Source organism: Cyphellophora attinorum (genome assembly GCF_001299255.1).
Source record: "Cyphellophora attinorum strain CBS 131958 chromosome Unknown Contig48, whole genome shotgun sequence".
Taxonomy (NCBI): Eukaryota; Fungi; Ascomycota; class Eurotiomycetes; order Chaetothyriales; family Cyphellophoraceae; genus Cyphellophora; species Cyphellophora attinorum.
Genome location: NW_017253276.1, coordinates 67,307 through 92,459, shown reverse-complemented (window position 1 = coordinate 92,459; position 25,153 = coordinate 67,307). Strand labels below are relative to the sequence as shown.

The 25,153-nt window shown below is 53.0% G+C and overlaps 7 protein-coding genes across 7 annotated transcripts; 4 read left to right on the top strand and 3 right to left on the bottom strand.

Annotated features, from left to right (window-relative positions):
* Positions 1-182: 182 nt before the first annotated feature.
* AB675_2266 (uncharacterized protein) lies at positions 183-1,324 on the bottom strand (the record flags this gene model as incomplete). Its single annotated transcript, XM_018142222.1, has 2 exons — positions 183-683; positions 860-1,324. The coding sequence occupies 2 exons, from the start codon at positions 1,322-1,324 to the stop codon at positions 183-185; spliced, it is 966 nt and encodes a 321-aa protein (XP_017994822.1).
* A 2,238-nt stretch (positions 1,325-3,562) lies between these two features.
* AB675_2265 (Trans-aconitate 2-methyltransferase) lies at positions 3,563-4,402 on the bottom strand (the record flags this gene model as incomplete). The annotated part of the gene is made up of 1 exon (XM_018142221.1): positions 3,563-4,402. The coding sequence occupies one exon, from the start codon at positions 4,400-4,402 to the stop codon at positions 3,563-3,565; it is 840 nt and encodes a 279-aa protein (XP_017994830.1).
* Positions 4,403-5,146: 744 nt separating this feature from the next.
* On the bottom strand, positions 5,147-7,555 carry AB675_2264 (Serine/threonine-protein kinase SCH9; the record flags this gene model as incomplete). The annotated part of the gene is made up of 2 exons (XM_018142220.1): positions 5,147-6,623; positions 6,678-7,555. 2 exons carry the CDS (start codon positions 7,553-7,555, stop codon positions 5,147-5,149), a joined length of 2,355 nt encoding a protein of 784 aa, XP_017994836.1.
* Positions 7,556-10,007: 2,452 nt separating this feature from the next.
* On the top strand, positions 10,008-11,574 carry AB675_2263 (Chromatin structure-remodeling complex subunit rsc7; the record flags this gene model as incomplete). The annotated part of the gene is made up of 2 exons (XM_018142219.1): positions 10,008-10,059; positions 10,109-11,574. The coding sequence occupies 2 exons, from the start codon at positions 10,008-10,010 to the stop codon at positions 11,572-11,574; spliced, it is 1,518 nt and encodes a 505-aa protein (XP_017994841.1).
* A 3,648-nt stretch (positions 11,575-15,222) lies between these two features.
* On the top strand, positions 15,223-16,532 carry AB675_2262 (uncharacterized protein; the record flags this gene model as incomplete). The annotated part of the gene is made up of 2 exons (XM_018142218.1): positions 15,223-15,668; positions 15,722-16,532. 2 exons carry the CDS (start codon positions 15,223-15,225, stop codon positions 16,530-16,532), a joined length of 1,257 nt encoding a protein of 418 aa, XP_017994847.1.
* A 1,250-nt stretch (positions 16,533-17,782) lies between these two features.
* On the top strand, positions 17,783-19,234 carry AB675_2261 (26S protease regulatory subunit 6A; the record flags this gene model as incomplete). The annotated part of the gene is made up of 2 exons (XM_018142217.1): positions 17,783-18,524; positions 18,576-19,234. The coding sequence occupies 2 exons, from the start codon at positions 17,783-17,785 to the stop codon at positions 19,232-19,234; spliced, it is 1,401 nt and encodes a 466-aa protein (XP_017994863.1).
* A 2,956-nt stretch (positions 19,235-22,190) lies between these two features.
* Positions 22,191-24,911, top strand: AB675_2260 (uncharacterized protein; the record flags this gene model as incomplete). The annotated part of the gene is made up of 2 exons (XM_018142216.1): positions 22,191-22,330; positions 22,655-24,911. The coding sequence occupies 2 exons, from the start codon at positions 22,191-22,193 to the stop codon at positions 24,909-24,911; spliced, it is 2,397 nt and encodes a 798-aa protein (XP_017994855.1).
* Positions 24,912-25,153: the final 242 nt, after the last annotated feature.

Sequence of the window (25,153 nt, the reverse complement as noted above, 5' to 3'; positions counted from 1 at the left end):
GCACATCCGTTTCCAACCTCTCAGTATTTGGTGTCGGCGTAGGGCCGGCGAGCAAATTCGCACTTCCAAGGGTCATTCGAGTCGTGCTGTAGTTGTATCGGGGCCCTGCCAAAGAACCCCCGTTCAGTTGTGCAACTGTCGCCGCAGATGTATTCATCACTTGATCGAGCAAGACAATATGACTATAATATTGTACAGCCAAGTGCCGAATTCAAGAGATTAGCACCAAGTGATGGCCTGTGGAACTTGGGCTTCTGAATCTCTGGCTTGTGTATTGCGATCTTGTCGATTTTGAGCTTCGAGACTTTTGCCTTTAGCGTTATGGGCTTCAGCACTTTGGGCTTCAGCAATTTAGGCTTTTGATTTTGCGGTAGAGTCTTCGGTGCTGTTTGGCTTAGTGATTGTGGTTGCAATTCTGATGGTGGTCGTGGTTGTACCTCAGATGGTGATCCTGCAGCGCGCGGCGTCGCCTGGGGTTGCAACCCCCATTCCGCTGGAGTTGTGTATTGTGACGGTGGTGTACTAATGATGTCGACAACTGTTCGTCGGTTGTACCAGCCAGATGGGTTGTGATAGATTCCACCAGCGTACTCAAAGGCCACCTGAGCAGCAAAGAGCATATAGGAGTCTGCGTTGAGTAAAGCACCCAGCGCTCCATCTTGCAGTCTCGCCAGGTGCTCACACTTCGTGATGCCGTAAGCTGTGTCGTCCCACCAGGTTGCTTGGCTAGAAGCTTCCAATCCGTGGCGATCGACTCTAGCTTCACATCTCCAATCCCGTGTCGAGAGAGACCCTTGGGTATCACCGCCCGCCTCAGCCCGCAAGAAACAAGGAAACCGTCAAAGCAATAGTCACTGACCAGGTGGACGAGCTCATGCAGCAGTGTGAATTCCTGAGAGTTGAAGGCCATTCGCTCGGCAGAACTTTTGCTATTTGCCCACACAGACTGGAAAACGCTGTCGTTGAGGGTGGACACCGGCAGAAGTCGGCTTTCCGGATCAAAATTAATGTTCGCTCGATTGGAGCTGCGTCGGTAGCAAGCCTCGCCTTGCCACTTTGAGGGAGCCTTGTGGATATGGGTGAAGTTGAAGGTGACACTCTCGGTCGTAGCTTGGGCGACGTCTAGGTCCGGGTGCTCTCGAGCAACGAATGCGGACACGAAGGTCGTCAGCTGTCTTGTGAGGTAGACGAGACCAGACTGGTACTTGAAAGTTTTGTACCATTGGAGGTAAGCCTGACGCGTGCCCAAATCCTTCTGGGACCTGTCCAGATAAAGTGCAACAACCTGGAGTACCCACAGCAAATTGCGCATCATCTCATCCATCTCTGCTGTTCTGGCCGCCGACATTGGCCCGCAATGCTTGTCAATATGACCATTTTCGACATCTGCGGCCACATTGTGTGAACGTGGACGTGGTGCATCCGCTCGTTGTTCCAATAGTCTCCAGACGACCTTCATCGTGACCGCTGCTTGTCGTGCCTCAGAGTCCGGGTAGCAGTCGGCGGCGATAACGACGAGGTGCCGAGATGATAACGTTTTGCAGCTTCATGGCTGACATGCCTATATAATTACATGACGACAGGCGATGTCCTCCGCAGGCAGATCTCGGCGTTGGCGAATCGTTGTCTCAGATGGCACTCTGCAAGGCCATTGTCATTGCCTAGGCTGTCGAAACCCAGGGCAGCCTCTGTTACGGTGCCTCGTGCTCTGTTCGCCTGCTGCAACTGCCCAGTGCAATGGACGTCACGCACAACAACGGGACACTTCCCTTTGCTCGTTGCATGCTGGGGCAAGACGGCGCCCTCCAAGTATAGGCCGGTTGCCATGCCTTTGTATATTCGGGTGTCAGACGTTTCGACGTCTTGCAGGAGGCATGCCCACATTCACGTGGAAAAGCGTCACTTTGTTGTCTGGTAGCAAGCATGCTTGTTGGTGGCGGCATGTTCGACGGTCGAAAAGTATGGTTGGGATGGCCATATCGTGTCCATAGCATGCAATAGCATGTTATGGATAAGAGACGCGATGAGCCAAGGAGACCCAACCGGAGAGCTCGAAATTTGGGTACGCGTATTATGGCTTCTTAGAGGCCTTCTGGAACGATGAAAAGAACTTAGGTCAGCCGGTCCATTGAATGGTGCAAAGTGCACCCATGACAATGAGAGACAAAGGAGCATGGAATGGCTTTCGAGGTGGAAGAGTATGAAATTCCCGAAAGAGCAGCTGCTGCCAACCACGTGCTGGTGCCACTTTCCTCAACCAGCGCAGCCACGTCGTTCATGCCGCTGATACTTGCCCGCCGATCCTTATACATCGTCTGCACCAAGACCTCGATGTGGACCGAATGCTTGCACGACACGAAGCACACACCAATTTGGCACATAATGCGAACAAAGACAAAGACAAAAAGAAGACAAGCAAACAAATGAACTCACCAAGAAACAACCCCACAATAGCCTAAACTCCTTTTCACACATCCCCTGGTGCACACTCTGATAATCCTTGAGAATACACTGACCATAGGCAGCCGCTTCAGCAGGACACTGTGATGCTGCACGCGCGAATTTGGCGATCGGCCTGATGGGTTTCGATGTTGGAGCCGTCATTCTGATGCTGCGTGGCGTTGCCGTTGCAGACACTGGACCTGTGCACCGCCTGGAATATGACCACGAGCTGACCGGGCGAGATACTCGAAGATGTGCGTTGTAAGCGACCGAGAAGTGATCAGGAGCTACTTCGAGAGATGGAAGATGGCGGATGTGGCGAAGTGAACTTGCTGCTGGAGTTCGAAGAAGGGCAAACACAAAGGAGTTCAATGACTGCTCGTCGGTGGGAGCGTCGTGGGCACCGTCACTGCTGTTCAGTCGATGTGGTGCTGGCCGGGACGTGATAGACGAGCTGAGAGTGTCGAATATGTCTGATACGTCCTCGTAACGTGTTGTGCAGAGAGATGATGTCGTAGATCAAGGAGATCGATGGTGGACCGTTCCTCCCTGTCGCTGGGCCAATGAGCTTGCTTTTGGTCCTGCCGAGCTTGGCGCCGTTTTACGGATGTGCGGTTTATCGACGACATCGTTCTTTCCAAAATGCATCGGCTACTCGTTCACAGCAGCACAGATACCTAGGCATGCGTTTCTATCAAAGCGCCAGCCTGCCCCAGTAGCATGCTCTGGGACGCTATTGCCACAATGTTCACTCGAACTCCAGGTCCAATTCTGAATTGACGAGCTCTGATCTACTGTACCCTGACTGGATGCGATGTCCTGGAGGACTGCGTGTGCACACGGCCGGCCCAGAGCAGTCTGGTTGTGTGTTTCGTTGACTCGCCTGAATGATGAGAATACTCGCGCAACCCTAGGCGAGGCGGCGTGACATGTCGTCTGAGAATATATATATCGCGAAAACGTCATCTCTAGCAGCGGTTGCATCACGAGTGTCGCCTAAGGTGTATGACAGTCGGCAGGCACTTAGTCGGCCTTCATGGGAGCAGTAGGTGATAGGTAGACTTGAACTACGCACCATCCATAATGCAACCAAACACATCTACATCCAAACCACTACGCCTTACTTCGTCATAACCACAAACAACCTCGGAAACCGCAACAGCACTCCCCCATCCACCAACGTCGGATACTCCGGCCTCAGCAACTCAAGGTACCTCTCCACAAACTCTCTCCTCTGCTCTTCATCCACCAAAGGCTCCATATACGGCCGCAGCCCAGTCGTCGCAACCCAATCCACAATCGCCTGATGACTCGCCAACTTGTGCTCGTAGATCGTGTGCCATATGTCCACCGTCTGACAGTGCGGCTTGAACGCATCATATAGCTCCGAAGGCGTAGGGAAGCCTCTGTTCCCAGGCATGTTAGCGCCATACTGCTGACGAAACGGTTCCTGAATCGCAACTTCCCGCATCATCTTGTGGCTGGGCTCGTTGAAGTTGTTGGGGACTTGTACTGCGAAGCAGCCGCCTGGCGGCAGTAGGTCTAGGTAGCGCCGTATGGCCGGTATTCGCTCATCGACTGAGAGCCACTGAAAGGTGGCGTTGCTGTAGTATAAGTCTACTGGACCATCCTCTGCTGGCGGCGAGTACTTTCGTAGATCTCCCAGCTGGAACGTAATATTAGGCAGCGCAGCACGAGCTTTCTCCAGCATGTTAGGCGAAGTGTCGACGCCGGTGACGTGTGCTTCTGGATAGCGTTCCGCCAGGAGAGCGGACGAGTTGCCGGGACCGCATCCCAAGTCCACGACTCTCCTTGGGTGGAGCTCGGGAGGTACTTGGGCGAGTAAGTCACGTGCTGGTCGCGTTCGCTCGCGCTCGAAGGCGAGGTAGCGGGCGGCTTCCCAGTCCGGTGGCGACTGCGCTGTGGTTCTGGAAGCTTGCTGAATGGTGGCTGAGGACATATTGCGCTGTCGTGATCTTGGCGTAGGAATATGGTCGATGTGATTGTATGCTAGTCTTGGCTTCAAGCTTCGATCAATGCTTGAGAGGACTATGAATCGTCGGACTTGGAGGACTGCAAGGCTATGGCGGCTGACATTGCCGACATTGATTCTGCAGAAAGTCGGATTCATCTCTCATACCACGCAGTTGACTGCTCTCCCATGTGTCGATCTTACAGCTGGTATAACTGTCCGGTCCTTAAGTTGCTGTCGGGGTTTGACCGAGAGCCTAGCGGCAATGACTTGGCACCAGCATCTGGAGGCCATTAAACAGCGCATAAGGTCATCAGTCGGGACGCCACGATGTGCATGCCAGGCTACTAAGAGCAGATTCTACTTCATATTCGAGTCGCGTATAACGCTGTGCAATGGGCGATGCAAGATGGCAGATGGCTTGCGATGTGTAGTCCTATCAATGTGTCACTTTTCCGCTTTAATTGCGCATATCCACTATCGCATAAGGGCCATGTGCGCAAAGGCCATGGCCCCATAAACCAGCAGCTCACTGTGTGTGCCCGCTCTGCAGCTTGGTTGTTCATGTTCGGGCGGCCTGTTTGTACCCAACCCATGCAAAGAGCCAGCCCGTATCCATAGCTTTAATTGTACTGCAAAAGAGCAGGATCGCTCCCCGAAACCGTGGTATCGCAGTCATGCCCGAGACCTCCGCCATATGCCAACCATTTCGTTTTGTATCGTATGTCAAGTTCACTGATCCCACTCGCCGCCCTGGCTGAAGAAGTCGTCGCCTTGTGTGCCTGTTCTTTGTACACCACTCATTCTCTGATCCCTGTCTCGCTGACTTTCCTGGCCCCCCTGCTTGTCCTGCAGTTGCTGCAGTTCTCGAGTCTTCTGTCGCAATAGTCCACTGTCGTCCATTCTCTCGTCAACATCATCTGTGCCATCTCGATCACCGAATTGTGACTCAAGTGTACTCTCGTCCACAAAAGTGAAACCTTGGAATGCGTTCTGCATCGTTGGACTCAGAGGCGTGGAGTCGGTCTGCCCACCTGCTGCAAGTGCAGCAGCACGTGCGTTTAGTGAACTCGAAGTGTTGAGTGCGTTGGTGAATTCGGGATCGAAGTTGGACGTGTCGGCGTTTGATGTCAATTTCGGCTTGAATGGAGGAATCAAGTTCTTCTTCCCGAGCGCATCCCAGTCGACATCAGCAAAGAACGGGTGCTCCTGCAACTCGACCGCGTCACGCGTCGCGCCGAGTCGGTGTTTCGGGTTCCGGTTGAGGAGACCTTTGACAAAGTTGCGGCCTTCAGTGGATAGTGCGTCGCGAGGGAAGCGGACTTTGCCGAAAGCGATGTTCTTATACATCTGCTGTGTGTCTTCCGCGTAAAACGGCGACCACCCACAGCACATTTCGAACACAAGGACCCCCAGGGACCAGAAGTCTACCATTTTCGTGTAGCCTTGCTCGTCGAGTAGAACTTCTGGTGCCAGATATTCTGTTGTGCCGCAGAATGTGTTGGTGGTGTCGTTCTTGGTGAGGTTGGCTTTCGAGAGACCGAAGTCGCACAGTGCGATGTGGCCGTTAGCATCAAGAAGAATATTCTCGGGCTTGAGGTCGCGATAGACGATGTCGTGTTCGTGTAGATGCTTTAACGCAAGAATCAATTCGGCGATGTAGAATTTCGCGCGATCCTCCTTGAAACGACCTTCCTTCTGCAGATGCCAGAATAGCTCACCCCCAGACATGAAGTCTGTGACCAGGTAGAGATCGGCTGCAGTCTGGAATGAGAATTTGAGACCAACGATGAAGGGTGAATCCGTCATTGCTGTTCTGACGAGAATATTCCTCTCGCCGATTGTGTGTTGAATCTCCTTCTTCTGGATGATGACTTTCTTCGAGAGGACTTTCATGGCGTAGATTCTTTGTGTGTCCTTCTTCCGCACCTGATAGACTTGACCAAATGTTCCCTTGCCAATAAGTTTGAGAATCTGGAAGTCGTGCGGGCCAATATGACGTTTCTCCGTTTCTGTGAAAGCCATGCTTATGTGAATTTCGCCGGAGATGTCCTGGTCGCCCACAGCTCGTGCCATCAGTGGAAAGAAATTCTCAAGTCGTGGTTGTTGTTTCGTGAGATTTAGACAGAGACGAACGTGTCCGAGGAAAGCGTCTTGATGGCGATCGTAAACAGAAACTTCAAGTTCTGATTGTTTCCCAACCACGTCACTTTCTCAAGTTAGTACCTTCACTTCACACGGTAACTGCACAGTGACCACTTACAATAATGCTTCATGGTCCCATTGAGGGTCAGTGACCTTGTTCAAGGCTCGACCACTCTCTTCACTCAGACCATTCGTACTGCTCTGCCTGCTTCTCATCGGGATTGCCATTGCCCGCCCCGTCTCGCTATCTGACCTTTGCATCGGCTGTGCACGTGAGGGTCCAAGGCTATCAACATCCATACTATCTGTTTTCGAGCCTTTCGATATGAACTCATTGTACTCAAAAGTTACGACCACATAAGGGTCGAAAGCTGCTTTGATGTTACGTCCCTCCGCTATCTTGACAGCAAGCTTGCCTCGTGGCTGCTGGGTCGGAACTTTGGGGTCTACATCTGTTACTGTTTTGTGTTTGTGTGAGTCGTCCACGAGTGGTGACCGTCGACGGTCTTCTTGTGATAACGCTCTCGGGGTGTGTGGAGGTGTAGCCTTCTCCCGTGGCGCATTGGCCACGTCCTCAGTTAGCGCAGTGTTTTCAGAAATCAACTGGGACTGCGTAGGTCTTCGGGCTGGGGAAGCCTGAGGAGAGTGACTCTGGGAAGACTGTGCTGTAGACGAGGGATTGGAAATATGAGGAGCAGAAACCGAAGTGTGGTTCACGCTTGAGACTGGGAGAGACTGATGTCGAGTGCTGTGGCCGCTGGAGGAACTTTTCGGTAGCACAAAATTTCGCAGCGCCTGAGTAATAGATGCAAGGCCTGACTCGGCCAGAGGTCTTCCGTTCTCAGCAGACTCCCCGTCTCGATTCACATCAGAAGAGCCTGATGATATCGGCGTGGGAGGCATGCGAGAAGAGTCAACCTCTAGCTGAGTTGGAAGCTCTTCTTGCACCTCTTCTGGCGGTGGTGTCGGTATTTGTGCTTGTTCGCGTTCGACCATGACCATTGAGCCGACGGATGTTGTTGACCCACGCCTCGATTTCCTCCGCACATGTTTTGGGGGATGGCTTGCAACCGAATCGATAGAAGGGGTGACAAGAGCTTGGGCATCTTTGAGGGGTGAACTGGTAGAAGCCTGGCTACCCACCTGGCCAAAATAGCTGCTGTCTAATGCGGGTAGTCGTTTGTCGTGGAAATCTGGACGTGGTGTCTCTACGCCTGAGGCGTTGGTGATTCTGTGCCGATCTGATCCATCCCTTGTTCTCGAAGCTCGTGTCGCGCACTGCTGGAGGGTCGTTAGCATGAGTGGACTAGCAGAATGCAAGAGCACGGTGTGTCAAGGCATTAGAGCAGTCGAGCCGCGGTCTCGACCGTGGCCGCCTCAGTCCGGTGACCATTGTGGAGAGGGTAGCATCTTGGAATTTTGCACATGCTAAAGGTCCCATTGTGTTGTGCTAGTGCTGATGACGCGGAGAATACACCATTTTGCCATGGCAGCGTTGACAACACCATAGGAGCACGCTGGGTTGCGCAGGAGACAGGCAGGAAGACACGTACTTTTGAGCGACAGCTTGCCTCAGCAGGTCTGCTGCATGTGATGGGTTGACGCCTCCCATGTGCGCCATAGTGCACAGCTCGGGTCTGTGGCGAACGAGTCCTCCTCTTAAGCTGCAGCGAGGGATGGCCTATTGCATCCCAGTAGCGTTGGTCGTCGACGGCAACGTTCGGAGCCTCTCGATTTCTGCGTTTCGGGAACTTGATGGTGGGAGGTTGCTTGCCGCTTCTCAAGCTTCAGTTCGGGGGTGGATTTGGAGAATGTCGAGGGGCAAAGTCGGCGAGGATCGCACCCGTTCAGTAATGACGCAGGCCTGGTAGAAATTCGGGGGAGCGAAATGTTTAAGTACGAGTTCGAGTTTGTATGCGCCGATGGGGTGAGGTGAGGTGATGCGCAGGTGATGAGGCGTAGTAATGGACGTGCAGGGGTGAAGGGACCTGTCCGTAGTTTCGCCTGGATTCGAGAAACGGTAGCGACAGCTGGATTTGATTTGTGATGGCGAATACTGATATGCTGGAAGCCACCAGAGGAGAGAGGGGATGCGAGAGATTAATTTTCGAAGAGCACTGACAGCGCGCAGACGTAGGTTATTCCAAGCAGGATGTCGTAACCGACTGGTCTGAGTCAATGCGTTAAGAATCTGAATTTCCCGCGAGCCCGGATGCCGATCATCATAGGTGCCAGCTTGCAGGAAAAAGTTGTTGGGGACGCCTTCTGATAAGTCACACGAATTTGTATGGGAGGATGGAGAATTGAAGACTTTTCAACAGCTTCGTCAAAGGTATTCGTTGTTGTCGATAACCTTGAATTAAGAGAGCGACCACCCTGGTCCTATGAATGGCTTGACAGCCGCTGCAGTGGGAAACATGGCACGGTTGAAGCACTAGTATTAGGTCTGGTAGGTATTCTAGGTACTCTGCTCGGTGACCAGTGTGGCCCCGGCAATTGAGATCTTCGAGACATGATCGGTCGCCAGGCGGACTCCGTAGTACCGCAAGCCTCACAGTGTCTCGCGTTTAGATCCGTCAACCGTTCCTGTCCGCTCCAAGCATTTACTTGTCTGAGGAACTTCTGCTTCTACGCCAGCTGATGCCTCCTCAGCCCCCTCTGTGGTACTCTCTTGTCGCCCCTGTTTGGCCCTGCAATCAGCGCCATTAGCAACGCAAGCACTCATCGCGGGCTGGCTACGACGCCTGAGTTTGCTTTTGGCTTCCGTGTCTTCCCCTCGCCCAATCCTGCAAGAAGTTCTTGCTGCCCAACTTGAACAGGCGAAATACGGGCGTCTTCAAAGCCTGTTTCGACTAAAGGTGCTTTGCGTCCACTCATCCGACAGTTCTGTTGTCGTTTACCCGTGAAATGCCGCAAATCGCCGTTACTTTTCTGCTACAGGCCTCGGCTATTACAGGTGTTTCCGCTAGAACTATATTTTTGTAGGTATGGATGAGGCTGAAGCATGCTGTAGCACCATGGCGCTCGCTGATGGAGGCATACCCCAGGAATGTGGTACAAGTCTGGGGCCGAGGATCGTTCTTTTGGACTTCTTGCGTCTGAGATGACTGCTGAAGGAGCTGGACGGCTTTCGGCTTGTGCAACACACCCAAGTCAGACACAGCTCGTACTTGCAGGTGACGCGATTCAGCCTGAAGCCAGCCACTTTTCCACGTGGGATCAGAAAATCCATGTAGCGAGATCTTGCTGACTCACCTGCTTGGCATGATCGGCAGGATTTGGCTTGGCATAATGAAATCAGCCTCGCGCAGCCTCGTGCCATCGCATAACGCGTTCGCGACGGGGCATCTCTTGCGTAGTAAATTTCGAACCGACGTATCTTGCGGTCCGCAGCTCGGGCACCACTTGAAGTACTCAGACGCTGTGACAGCTGAGGTTGTATCTCACAATGGCGAGACGGCCACGTCAGGCCGCTCAGGCCGCGGCCATCTCCATGCGAAGTAAGTTACAGAGCATGTAGTATCAAATGCTTCGCTAATTCGCCTACAGGCACCCGTATCCCTGTCCTCTCGGACAACGAAGACGAAGAGATGGTCGACGCTCCACCCACTGACCCAGCGACGCCGAGAGAGGATGAGGATGACCAAGCGCAGAACGACGAAGGCGACGAAGGGGAAGATGATGGCACTCCATCTCAGGCTTCTCCAGCACCATCGCGGTCAGCGACTCCCCGTCGACGAGGGAGAGGTGGTGGTAGAGCTAGAAGAGGCGGTGCCAGGTCGACAAGAAGCAGAGCGCCTGTCTCAGAAGATGAAGCACCTGAAGTGCCCTCAGATCCACCACCAAAAAGACGAGGCGGTTTCCGTGGCGGCAACAGAGGTCGCTGGGCTAATCGCAAGTCAGGAGTTTCAAGGAATGTGCCTATGGACGAAGATGGAAATCCGATGGAGGTCGAGGATAATGAACTTGTTCTACCAGAGATTCCTGAGGGCGAGGAGAAAGTTGCAAAGAGTGGCGAGCTCTTGGGCGGAAGGGAATATCGCGTGCGCACTTTCACCCTTCCCGGACATGGCGACAAACTCTACATGCTTTCGACCGAGCCAGCACGTTGTCTTGGCTATCGCGATTCTTACTTGTTCTTTACAAAGCACAAGTTCTTGTACAAAGTCCTCCTCGCTGAAGACGACAAAGTCTATCTCATCGAGCGAGGCATGATACCCAGCAGCTACAAAGGCAGGTCGATCGGCATAGTAGCCGCAAGGTCAGTGTTCCGAGAATTCGGTGCTAGAATCGTGGTAGGCGGCAAGAAGATTACCGACGATTACGATGAGCAGGCTGCCCGCGAGAGGGGCGACGTCGAGGGCGAGCTGGCAGATATGAGAGATGCACTACCCGGTGCCGGCGAGTCGTACGACAGAAATCAATATGTGGCTTGGTTTGGTGCGAGCAACGTCTACAACGCCAATAATATTGCAGTCGTGCCAGGCAAGAAAGGCCCTGAAGGCAAACGAAAACGTATCATCATAACGAGCGACAACTGGCTGTATGAGCATGCACGAAGCACAAGCCAGTTCAACTCAGCATTGGTACAAGCCAGACAAGCGAATTTCGATGGTCTCTATGATATCCATACCAACGTCATGCAGTGGCCACGGCACATGCAATCAACTCATGGCCACTGGGAGAAGGTCAACGACAGAGAGGCGGAAGACGAAGAGGAAGGATATCGTCTGCCACCCTTGGACCCGGTCTATTCACGCAACTTCAGAATACACGATTTTGCCGTGGAGGCTCCCCCAGATTCTCATCTTGTGCCGCCGGGCATGGAATGGGACGAGAATAGTCTAAGCTCAATACCGACCGAGGTACTGGACGAGCTGCCCCTCGACTGCCTGGAGGCCCTGAAGAAAGCACAGTCTCGAGAGACCGAATGGCGTAACAAATGGAAGAGCGAGAAACGAGATGGCCTTCGCGCGAACTTTCTGCCTTCGCTGGAATGGTATCCAAAGTCATAGCCTGACTAGGCGGCCAAGTTCATGCTGCTCCTGGAACATGGAATCATCTCTGGGAGGGCACTGATGGCCAACACAAGCAAGGATCGGCTCAATCCTGGCCCTGCCACCATTAATCAGACAAGCGACACTATTGCTTACACCTCGCTGTCACTACGTCGGTGGTGTTGTCATGGGTCACTCCCAGTTGCTTGCCTGTTCCTCGGCTGTGCAGCGATTGGGTACATCACTACTCTTCACCACATCCGAACTTGCCGCGAGCGGCAATTCGCGAGAAGGTTATAGGCTATGACCGAGGAGGCCTGATGCACTCAGAACACCATGTCGAAGCGACGGCAGCAGTTGGCAGTATCATCTTTACGATGTTCATGATGATGATGTGCATGAACGGAGAACGCGACCAATGCTGAAGGCCTGTGTGTCAGCTCTCAGGTGCTTGGCATCTGTATTTTCGATCTCGAAGTACGCCCCAATGCGGTTCGGACAGGCGATAGGCCGAACCAAGTTTAGTCACGGCCCGACTACGCTTCAGCGATTATCGTTGACCACGGCCGTGCGTCAATCTGTGCTCGTAAGGGCAGAGCGGTACAAGCTGGACCGGAGCCGCTTGGTAATGGCATGTGCCTGCGCCATTTCTAAAATGGCTATCTATGTCTGTCTCACAGTTGAACCTGACGTTACTGACGTCGCAAAGAAGACTACGAACAGTAGTGGACATGACAGTGGATTTCCAGGGTCGAAGATGACCACATAATTCTTGCTTGGCGTGGCAACGATGAGCCTCTTGCTTAGCCGTGCCAGATCTCGAGCGCAAGTTCGGTCATCAATGCATCACCCTAGGATGGCGGAGCAGCTAGACGGGCACATGGTCTCGGGTGTTCCAGACCTATGATGGCAGTTCTCCAGTGTTGCCCGGCCAGATAGCCTGGACGAAGCAATGCCAATCATCGATGCAGCACTGTAATTTTTCATGAATCCTGTGATCGAGGCAGACTTTTGGCACATGTTTGACAGGCCATAAGGCAGCAGCACTTTGGATGAGGCACAGCACAGTGTTCTGTGGTCTCGAACTAGTTTTGCTACGCAGCAGCAGTGATGCAGAAAAGTCTAGTGTGCACAAAGCAACGCAATCTATGTATGCTCAGTGGTGCACTCGTAGTCAGCCGACATTCAAAATACACCACACAGCAACGGACTACTGACGGGGGCTGGCTGTTGGGCGGCCTTCACACACACCGCCCACGATCCAGCCTACACTACTGCGGCATCTCACATTCCTTCTCGTCGCGTGGGACTCCGTCCTCGTGCAGTCGGATGTGTACCCACTCGTCCAAAATGTGGTTCTTACTACTCAGAAGCTGTGATGAAAGGAGGGGTAGACTGTCCGTGAAGACTCTGCACACGACCAAATTGTCTGTTGATAGCATCACGGGAAGCAGGAAATTTTGCACTTGTTGTGAAAGCGAGTGGACAGGCAGAAAAAGCATGCAGTGTGCTCCCGATGCTCAAGCCCCCGGCTGTTGACGGATGGATGTCAAGCAGGCAGGCAGAGACAATGTTCCTCCGCAGAAAATCCGTTGCGGGTGTCGTAGAGGTAGTCGAGCACTTGGTAGGCACGATGAGGTAGTAGAGGGGCCAAACGACCCAAAATAAGGGGAGTCTACGGGCAGAAAAACAACAGGGGTTGACGAAGCAGCCGAGGGTTTCCAGAATTATTTCACGATGTGATGACCAACGGCTCGAACTGGTTGGCTGCTGGGCGATGACATGGTTTTGGTTGCCACCAGGAAGGCGAAGGAATGTAGATTGCTCGGTGCCTGGCTTGCTCGTCGCGAGGATGAAGAACCACCACAGGATAGGAGATCTTCAAGCAGCCGTTATGGCTGAGGTGTTCTTCGGAAGCGCAGCAACAGCAGCTGTTGGGCGACAGGCAAATTCAAAGGCCTCATCAAATGTCATAGATAGTCGTCATGAATTGTGCTAGACGGCAATGTGGCGGTCTGCTCCACCACTCGAACGAATTCAATGCTCAACAGTTCGGGGGCTGCCGTACACAGTAGCTTTCACATTGTCTGCGGTGCTGTTTCTCGACGACTGCGCTTTGGCTTGAGTACAGCAGCGTGAATCATCAAGTGCTCGTGCATAGAATTCTGCGGCTTTTGATATGAATTCAAGGAGGCTTGCGGATGAGAGGCAAAAATCCCCCTGCTGGGCTGCTGGACGATCATCATCCCTTCTAATAAAATTCTCGCCTGGCTGTTCAAGTTCTTGCCTGGCTCAGAAATGAGCCTAGCGGCTCCTCCTTTGCACAGTCCGAGTCGTCAGAGTCCCAGCGCCAGGGTGCCGGCAGGTCACGCTCCGACAAGTCCCTTTTTTTCTCTTTCGCTGACATCTCTCCTCTGCACGCCCGCACTGCTGCACCCTCGCTGGCAGGCTGCTGCTACTCTATCTCAGCTTCTGCTCCTGCTTTTCAATCCTCTTTTCCACACACTCCTCTTCCCCCCCCCCCTTTCACCGTTTGCGATAATATCTATTTTCGTTAATATCGACTCTCCTCTCCTCTCATCACATCCTCCTTATCCTCTCCCGACCTCGAATTCAATAGCCAAGCGGACAATTGGGGCATCATCTATTCCTGGCAGTCAGAAAAAGCCATTGTGCCCCATATTTGCAATTTCGGAAACCGGGTTACTCTGGATCAGTCTGATTGCCATCAATTTCCACCAGACCATTGTTTGAGTTGTCCCAGAAACAACTCTCCGACACCTCTCGAACGCTCGAGCAGTTGAGTAACTTGAGCTGCTGGTTGCTGGTGATCAGGTTCGCTTTTGGAACACGACGTTGCAGCCCGTGGCTGAGTAGCGAGCGCCGGTTCCATAATCCCAAGCCGTGCACCCACCTATCCAAGCCCGAAGCAAAGCCTCGTCTCGCCTCGCCACGCCTCGTTGCCGCGAAAAATATTGTTCAGGTTCACTTCGATCAACACATCACTCCTCAACAGTCACGTCTCTCCTGGTCGCCATACCTCACATTCTGGCCTATTGACAGGACTGAAGCCCGCCAACAGCCCAGACACTGTCTGATTGCGACTGTCTCTGACGGTCCGGAACCTGTCTTGCCTCAACCTTGACCCATCAAACACGGTTTTTTGGTGTCACCATCTGCCTGGTTAGTTGCCCTCTTCCGGCGCAGTCAGCCACCCTTGCACGATTTTGTCAACGCGCAGCACTGCGCACATTTATCATAGATGCCTGAACGCGAATTATGTGACTAACTTCGATCCTCTCCAGACTACTTACTGGTTCACTCAAACCAAGTTGTCATCGCTTCAACCTCATCCGTCCCGACGAGCTTTTCACTAAGTCTTGTCCATCACCATCGCGTCGATCGTAAACGAGATCATTGCACAGCATTCAGCATCACACATAAAACCGCATTGCTTCGCTAATGAGAACGCTGCGCGTCGATACCTAATTGCAATAACCTGGGAACACGAACACTTTCATCAAGGACACCATTCATGCTATTGAATTGAGTCTGACAAACAACACCATCATAAGCTCCGGCTTACAAGGTTCGCAGGCGTTCAGCCCGACCTTCCCAACGAGTGGATAGTCGTTCGACTGTCTGCTCAATCTCCTTCTCCAGACCATGTCGAACTACGCAAGTTGGGGTCCTACCTCACAACATCAACAACGACTGCCTCCTACGCCACCAGACTATCAAGGCGACTACAACATGGCTGATGCTACATACTATCCTGCTGCTGGCTTCCATTCTAGACACAATTCGACCAGAGAGCGCAGCGATCGCTACCATCAGGCATCCTCGTACAGCACACAGCCAACAATTCACGGCCACCCGCGTGCGCACCACATGTCTTACGATAGCTACACTCACGGCCATCATGCCTATCAGTACGCTGCCGCACCCGCACCGACAGTCCTCCCACCCATCCGGAATCCCATGGCCATTGATCCGTACATGTATGGTCATCATGAGAAGAAGGAGGACAAGCCAACTGGAGGAGTCGCACAACACCTTGATTACGAAATGGACGTCATGGCCTCCTTTGTGTCTGAGATGGCTCAAAAGCTGTAAGTCTTTAATCCAGTCCATGTACATATTTTCTCAGCGCTGACCAGAATAGAATAATTCCTGGCTCTGAGCCTCCAAGAGAGTTTCGCAAGTATGTATCGCAGATTCTCTCGTCGACACGGCTTCCCAGCTCCACCATCATGCTCGGTCTCTTCTACCTTGCCACACGCATGAAGATAGTCAAAGAGCTTGGTCACGACGTGTCTGGCTCGGGCATCGTTTACCGCATGCTCACGACATGCCTTCTGTTGGGCTCGAAGTTCTTGGACGATAACACGTTCCAGAACAAGTCATGGGCCGAAGTCAGCAGTATTCCGGTCGTGGACCTGAACCTCATGGAACTTGATTGGCTTCAGGGTTTCAATTGGGAAATCCACAGCCTCATGTACAATGAGCAGGAGAACTTCTTTGACTGGATTCATCACTGGAAAGACTACGAGAAGAGAGCCAAGAACATCAAGGTGAAGGAGATGCACAAACTGGCTCCCATCGAGACCAAGTTTGCACCGCGATATTCCCACCAACACCCCATCATGATGTCGCCCGAAGGCCCGATACCAACTCAGTACCAGCAGAGCCCCCAGTACGACACACAATGGGCTCGTCATTACATGCAAGAGTACTCGCCGCCGTCTGCTCCTCATAGCGGGCCAGCTACTCCGGAATACTATCCTCATTCTCAGCAGTGGTCATATCCCTCTGCCAACAACCTTCGATTCACCCCTTATGGCAACACATATCCTGGGTACGGTCATCAACAGAACCAGTGGGCCCACGCCATCAACTGCGGATGCGGAACTTGCGCCAAAGGTTCTGACTTCTACTTCCATGGCAGCTATCCAGTCCAGACGGTGGTTGGATAGTGATGCGCACCGCATTACTCTGCTGCAGAATCCTCGTCAGTCCCAGTACGAGGTCACATTTGACGATATTACGAACATGGCCATTGGTCATTTGCTTGCGGCTTTTACATCTGAGCGACCTTTCTTTTCGATATGCTTTGCAGTTTAGACAAGTTTGGGATTCCATTCACGGCGTTCACTACCGTTAGAGCAGGAGTATTCGACATTTCTGCGACACAACCACAAAAGTCAAAAAGTTTGCCGCCACCTCACATCACGACAACGTCAGGTGCTTGGTCTTTCGCAAGGCCATGCCGTGTTCTGACCCGGTATCGGCAACGACCAGGTTATTTCCTGGCGAGATCACACGAACCTTCACGTTACGAACATCCTTCAAAGGCGAGCCAAAGACTTCTGAGCTTTGCCTACTGTATCTTATTCCAAACAAGTCATTCTTGTAATCACATTCATCACGGCCGGCGCGCAATCGGGTCATTCCCACATTTCTAGACATTCATTGGAGGTGGAAAAAGAATCTTATTACCAGCACGGTGTTCAGAGGCGGGTGGGACCGGGCGGGTGTTGACACAGACAGCGAAGCAACGGGGAGAAGGAGCAGGTCATGTTATTGCGAGATGGCAAGTGGTGTCGGTGGGTGATGATAGTGGGGAGGACCATCAGCAAGCAACATCAGCTGTTGGTCACGAATCAGTGTCATCTGACGAGATCATGCAACCGGCTCCGGCTTATGAAAATACCCCTTGATAGACCCTTCTGGTTTGTTGCTTCTTAGCTAGATCAGACAAGACGGAGCGAGAAATCAAGAATGATTTTCAGACGATGCTTTTCTTCGCTGCCTTGCTAAAGTTGAGCTGATGCCGGACATGTAAGTTACCGGTACACGGTTCTGCCTACAAGAGCCGCAGTATATGAATTGTTTAGGCACAGCAAGCATTTTGTTACTTTCGATAAATCATGTGTAGCCGGGAAGGGATTCGTACCAGAATTGAAGTGAGTGCCCATGACAGGCAGGCAGCGAGGCAGTTGCGTACATTGCTTGGCGCAAGTCATCGCCTTTGAGCTCAAGACGCCGCACCGGCCACCGTAGAACGTACATCGCCTCTCCATCAAACGCGAACTGAACGTTGTAAATGTAATCAATCCCAAGCGACCTCTCTTGAGCCACTGATTTCGATCTCGTCTCTAGAAGCACTATATACCTGCTAGGAAGTCAATCTCCTGACGTTCTCCCCTTCACACTCACCTCAGCCATGTCAACGCTCGAAGACCTCGACGACCTTGATCGTCAAGAGAAGGAGGAGAAGAAAGATGAGGACAAGGACAAGAAACCCTCAAATTCGGCCAATGGCGCCAACGGCGATGCTGAGATGAAAGATGCAGAAGACAAGAAGGAAGAAGCAGAAGAAGACATCGATGTAGAGATTCTTCAATCATCCACCAGAGACGTGATCAATCGCCGACGGTTACTGGAGAACGAGCTCAAGATCCTGAAGTCGGAGTTCCACCGCCTCAAGCACGAAGAGACTACCATGAAGGACAAGATCAAGGACAACATGGACAAGATTGAGCAGAATCGGCAGCTGCCGTATTTGGTCGGCAATGTTGTCGAGCTGCTGGATCTGGACGTGGAAGCGGAGGCGGCAGAGGAAGGGGCGAACATTGATCTGGATGCTACAAGAGTGGGCAAGAGCGCAGTCATCAAGACGAGTACCCGACAGACTATCTTTCTGCCTTTGATTGGATTGGTGGATCACAATAAGCTGAAGCCAGCGGACTTGATTGGTGTGAACAAGGACTCATACCTGGTATTGGACACTTTGCCAGCTGAGTACGACTCGAGAGTCAAGGCTATGGAGGTGGATGAGAAGCCGACGGAGAAGTACACCGATGTTGGTGGTTTGGATAAGCAGATTGAGGAGCTGGTGGAGGCTGTTGTATGGCCGATGAAGGAAGCTGAGCGGTTCAAGAAGATTGGCATCAAGGCGCCCAAAGGTACGATAAATGATCCTACACCTTTATGGTGACATACTGACGCCGCCACAGGTGCCCTCATGTACGGCCCTCCCGGTACTGGCAAGACCCTCCTCGCTCGAGCCTGCGCAGCACAAACCAACGCCACTTTCCTGAAACTTGCCGGCCCCCAGCTCGTGCAGATGTTCATCGGAGACGGCGCCAAGCTCGTGCGTGATGCCTTCGCTCTAGCCAAAGAGAAAGCACCTGCGATCATCTTCATCGACGAGCTCGACGCGGTCGGCACCAAGCGATTCGACTCCGAAAAATCCGGTGACCGTGAAGTTCAACGAACCATGTTGGAGCTCCTTAATCAGCTCGACGGCTTTGCATCTGATGAGCGCATCAAAGTCCTTGCTGCCACCAATCGTGTCGATGTCCTTGATCCTGCTCTGCTAAGATCTGGACGTCTGGACCGAAAGATCGAATTCCCTCTGCCAAACGAGGAGAGCAGGGCACAAATCCTGAGGATTCACTCGAGAAAGATGACGGTGGATGAAGACAGCGTGAACTGGAATGAGTTGGCGAGGAGTACGGATGAATTTGGTGGTGCGATGTTAAAGGCTGTGTGTGTTGAGGCAGGGATGATTGCACTGAGGAAGGGGCAGGTGAAAATTGGGCATGAGCATTACGTTGATGCCATCGCGGAGGTGCAAGCGAAGAAGAAGGACACAGTCAACTTCTACGCCTAATGGACGGGCTGCGAAGTACAAATTGGAACGAAGCAGGTCTGCGGAAGTCTTCGGAGCAAGCTGATGGGCACCCCGTCCTCCTCTGCAGGCTCTCCCGAAAGCATCAACTTCATCGGAGGTGCATCACCGTCTCCATCTCAGACCTCTCGGAGCGAACGTGGACAATGTGGGCATTCACTTAGCATGTGATTGGGACACACCTCTTCTGAACCACAGAAGGCAGATAAGGAACAGGAAGCATTATATGAACAGCGTGCAGCGACGCTAGACATCTCGAAGATGATCGACCAGAACGGGATCCACCGTCCATGCTCGCAATACAAGGGACCGGGCGCTCTTTCCCTCGTAGACCTGGGGTTCTCGTCGAGCTTTGGCGGCAGGGACAAACCGCAGCTTTGGTCCAACTTCCAAAGCTTTCCAGTCCGCAGAAAACGCAAGAGCCTGAGTTGTGGCTCTGAACTTACCGAGTTCCAGTGCCATCGACCCGACTCGACACTTCGCCTACCATAGACCCAAGCAGAATCCATGAGCACGGGTCAAGCGATTGGCTGTCTTTCTCCTCACAGTCCCTTACCCCGTTGACTTACGGCAACAAGATCGGAACAATCGTGTTCGATGGCATCCAAGCCTGTACCAACGACAAAGGTCTGGTGCGTTGGCCTTAGCTCACTTCCACTACTCTTGACTCATCTCGTATAAATTGCATCTCCAGCACTTACGTTCTCGCAATATTGATCTCGCAGCACAACATTTCCCCTGGCTAATTTGATCACAGATCGTCGTGATTACCGAAGGGACGCATAGCCCGACCACTCACGCCCGCAGCGATGAATCGATGAACCAGGGCAGATGCAAATTTGCAAGCAGCACCCGACAAATGCAAGGTTCTGAGCATCTGTGACCAACTCGCTAAGGCTGTGCCACCGTAGCAAGGAAGGCACTTGGCTCCCAACCAAGACACGACTCCCTAAACAGGTACGGTTGACACTGTTTGTGTCGCTGCAATCCGTATACCCAAAGTAAAGCTACTTCCATATATCGTTGACCCAGGGCGGGCTTCGTTCGCTACGATGGATGTGGCTGCCTGTGCCGATGCAGACTTGCTGGACAGCCAAAATAATTGCATGCATACAGTACCTGCAGCTTGCACGCCTACACAGATTCCAAGACGTAGCAACCGGGGAAGTGATGATCCAGGCGAAGCACGTTGCGGCAAACTCTGCCGTCTTGGTGTGCCCAGGCTTCCAGAAGCAGTTCTGGAGCACACCATAGACCGGGAAGATGCGATCATTGCCGACAGCGGGAAAGACTGTGAAGTCCAAACAAGGCAGGACAAGGAAACAGGCTTAAGCGAAGTCTGACGTCCGCGAATAGCAGCGTGGAGAATCAGCAGCGGTATCCAGCAGGAACAGGGCTCCAGGGCTCGAGCAGGGTCAGAACCCTCGCTACCAAGTACCAACAGGTCGTCTTTTCGGTGCTGTGGCTCAGTCACAAACAGGGCGGGCAAGGATATAGGGTATCCAGCAGCCGAACAGGCTGAGTGAGATCTTGCTGCAGGCCAATTGCTAATTTATTGCCATTATAGATCCCAAGAAGGAGAGTCGGAAACTCGTACTGGCAGCACGGTAACGTTGTGTGCACGTTGCTCAACGACTGACAGGTACACGTTCTGGTTGGCTAAGTCAAGGATGAACGATCAGGCAAACACACAGCAGCCGACGCCGACACCGATGCCCCGCTCACGCCGCTGATGCAGATGCTGCAGCAGATGTGTTGTACAATACCACCCGCAAGACCCAAGAAAAGAGCAGAAGCAGAAACAATGCATACAGAGGGTACAACAGTACCACAAGACTGGACTTCCTGAGCGCTGCGGAAAGCATGATCTGCTGGACGAATGGTCTGACTACAAGACTATAGTTGTCTCCGTCATCTGTGTCAGCCAATTTCTGCTAAACATTGTGTTTATATGTTCGCATTTCCAACATCACTGAGAGAACTCCTTACCGGACCGTGCGGCTGTCAGTTGTGGAACTCCTCCAAGGTTGTCTTAGAAAAATTTTGCCTTTCCTCGAGGCCGTGGCACGCACGTGTCGTATTGCTATAAGACAGGGGGTTTGGCATTGGCGTTGGCATGGGCATCCGCGCGGATCGTGTGGTCAACAAGGGGCGTGCTGAAGCTTGGAACTCGAACGAAAATTTCATTCTGCGAGGTTGATGCGTCCTGCTTAACACTCACATTCAACAGCAGCCTCGATCAGCCATGAAGGATTGACGACAAAAGAACAACATCGAAGCTCGAGCTCGAGAAGCATAAATCCAAAAATTTGGATCCCACCCATCCCACTTTCCGCGGGCGGGAGCTACCACCTCAAGCGACCTCGCTCGCCTCAGAAGTTGGCACAACATGGCCGAAAACAAGGCAAACACTATGCGGGGAAATCCTACACCTACATCATTTCCCTCTCCTCAACATCGAACCCAGGCTTTGCCATCACCGTTGCCGATCTCGAACTCAAAGCAAACAAGCACCACAAACTTTCCATTCTTAGCACACGCCTTTCTCAACGAACCGGCAGGTCTAGAACTCGCACTCAACGCGCGGCCCGTGTCCCTTCAATCCTCGCGACGCTCAAGTCGAACGTCTGTAGCAGTTCCAACACCACTTCAGCAAATCGGCATCGATGCTCGGCTCCGCGCAAAACGAGACTCGGAGCGTCTGAGCGCACGCAACGCACTTCTCTTGCCCAGAAAATATCAGCTCGCTATCAGCAACAGTGAGCCGTTCAGGACCACTGCCAGTGACAGGAGGGGAGGATCGACGTTTCTCGCGGACGAAACATCCACTGGCCGAACGATGGCTTCGGCTCACCACTATCAACCACATCCTCAACGGCAGGCATATCTCCAGCAGGCGTATCAGCAGCGTCAATATGCAGGACCGCAGTCAGCAGCCATGGCTCCGAGCAGGAGCTATTCTGGAGGGAGTGGGAACAGGCTGGACTCGATTGCTGAGGAAGAGCAGCAGGTGCAGCTGCAGCCGCAGTGGTCAGCCACCTCCGCTCCGCCAATGGCTGTTCCACTCAAGGGCATAGAGTACTCCAGCACAAATCTGACGAAAAGCGTTTCTGCACCAGTCGTGCCCGTAGCAAGGGCACGAGATGAACGGCCGAAATCAGCAGTGCTTCGGAAAAAAGCACTTCAGAATGAGCAACATCGACCAAGACCGAGAAGCGATTGGCGCAATCTGCCACGGCCAGTACTCGAGCTGATCATGTCTCATCTTGAGACTTTCCATGCGGGACATACCTGCTCACATTGCCGCGGACGAGCGCTACGAGCATTGCATCTCACCTGCAAGCCCTGGGGACAAGTTGCTCAGAAGCGGCTATATACACGAATCGTACTTACACTGCCCAGCAGCACGGTGTCAACCCTCAAGAACACAGCTCTGCAAAGGACTGCCAGCGCGTCTTCCACGAAAGACGACGATCTTGCCGCCCTCGAGCTTCAAATTATCCATCTTCGCCGGACCCTGCGCGCTTTCCCAAGAAACATCGCACGGCTCGTCCAGCATCTGCACGTTCCCGATCCGCTCATTCCAATCTACACTTCTCACCCACCGTTCGACCCAAACCCAGCCTACGATACCTATCTCTCTTTGCTGGCGTCACTAGTCATGGCGTGCCCTAACCTTCGCACCTTCGACGGGTTCATTCCATTTTACAATCACACATTCGACCGACTTACGCACGCACTCTCAACTCGAACAAAGCTAGAAGCGCACTGCTGGTTAATAGCCGAGAATGCTGAGATCGATGCTCGCGCACAGCACCAAGTCTCTGGCCTTATGTCTCCGGCACAACAAGCACAATTCATGCGTCTCCATGGGTCTTGGTCCATGTCTGGATCTCTACGGCGGCTAGCACTCTGCAGTCCGGGCGGTCGAGGCGTGCTCGAGCATGATGGATTTGTGCGTGTCCTGAGATCATTCAGGGCATTGCAGGAGCTATGTATGGCGGGCTTTGACCAGGACGATTTTCATGATGGAACGCTTGTTCAGGCTGTGCCGGATACTGTCAGCAGATTGAGGTTGGAGGAGCTCAAAGGTGTGACGATGAACGGGCTGGCGAGATGGAGTGCAATGCCCGGGAAAGGGGCGATGGAGGTTTTGGCTTTGGTCAACATGGATCTGGAGGTGCTGAAGCTGGGCAGAATACTGGGTGGGCTGGAGAGATTAAGAGGATTGGTTGTTGTTCAGAACGAAGGCGAACAGCAATGCACGAGGGATGATTCGGAAGTCGAGGGCGGCGTGGTGATGCAGCCCGTGATTGCGAGTGCAAGTCTAGAGTGGATCCACTGGGATGTTGCTCCTAGCAGGCCTTCTAGTCGATCAAGTGGACGAGGAAGGTCGCGGCAGTCAAGGGCGACGAGTGGTGTTACACCAAATCAGAACCTTGCACTTTCGATTCAGCATGGCGGATTTCCACGCTTAAGGAGGCTTAGGGCACCAAGAGACGCGAATCCGATCGGCGCGCTGCAGGACGTTTGTGCGCCCAGACCTGAGTCCAACGGAGGCCCAGCGACGCGACCATCGCCAACTCCAGTACAGAAGAATGAGCCAGTTGATGTCAGCCCTGTGTCGTCAGGCACAGCACGGCAGTCTGATGTTTCTCAACTATCGGATGCCAATCTGACACCGACTGGCCTGGAGCAGACTCAGCTTCATCCACCTCCACGTTCCCCGGACCGACCAGCATATGCGACCTCGAGACAGCCTGGCAGTGTCCCAGGCCGCACACCTCTGCGACCCCTGTCCACTAATGCCGATGCCTCCAATCAGCGGACCACCGATTCTGCCGGCAATCAAGCGAACAGGCACTCTAAAGACGTTGTTGTATCAGTACGTGAGCTGGAGCTCTCTGACGACGATGCTCCGTCCGTGACTGAATTTCCTCGACAGGCTCAACTGAATTTCCGAGACCATGTCCCAGCGTCGAGCGCTCCAGCAGCTACTACTGTGGGCAATATCGGCAGTCGCACAAGCACTCACAGCACCTCGAGCTACAACAGCATGCAATCCTCACGTAGCAACCGCAGCTCTGCTTCGGGCAGAACGATGAGCTCTGACCAGACGGACCCGCGGCTGCTATTTGAGGACGCCGATGAGCAATATGAGCTGGAGTCGAGATACGTCAAAGGCCAAGACTGGGACAAGGAAGTGGTCGTAGCTGGCGGCATCCCACAGTCGAGCGGTCTGGTCTCGCGTCCGATCTTCTGGACTGGCCCGAATCTGGACGGCTCAAGTCGCGATCCAAGCTCGATCAGGAACAAGTCTGGTCTCGTCACATGGGCCGACTTCCTGCGTGTGTCAGAGCGGCGCAAGATCGCCGCTGGGCATGGCATTGATCCCGCAGCAGATTCAGGCTATTATTGCCAGGGCGCATGGAGTACCGAAGGCACTGTCGCCAAAAAGGTGTTTGGCCCGGAGGACTGGGGCTTTGAACCGCAGAAGGACAAGACCAGCAATAGCAAGAAGAGGCTGAGCTTCTCGCTGAAGGGCAACAGAAAGGATGATGAGAAGAAGGAGACCGAGGAGCTGTGGAAGGGATGGCATGTTGCGAGGCAAAGGGGGTTGGGTGCTGGGTTTGGGGTTGAGGATCTGTTTCGATTCTGAGTCGGAAGAGTAGACTGACTGTGGCCATCGTCGGCGATAAGTCTTGCTACTGAGCATTCTACGTAGCTAGCTACCAAGACTAGTAAGCTTATGACTACCATACGACACGATCGGGGCAGGTGGGAGAGGATTGTCCTTTCCCACAGAAAATGCCAAGCCACCAAGAAAAGGCAACGACAACATCAGTCCTCCTTCCCTCGCTTCTCTGATCTTTGCAATATCATCCCGAACCTGCTCCCACG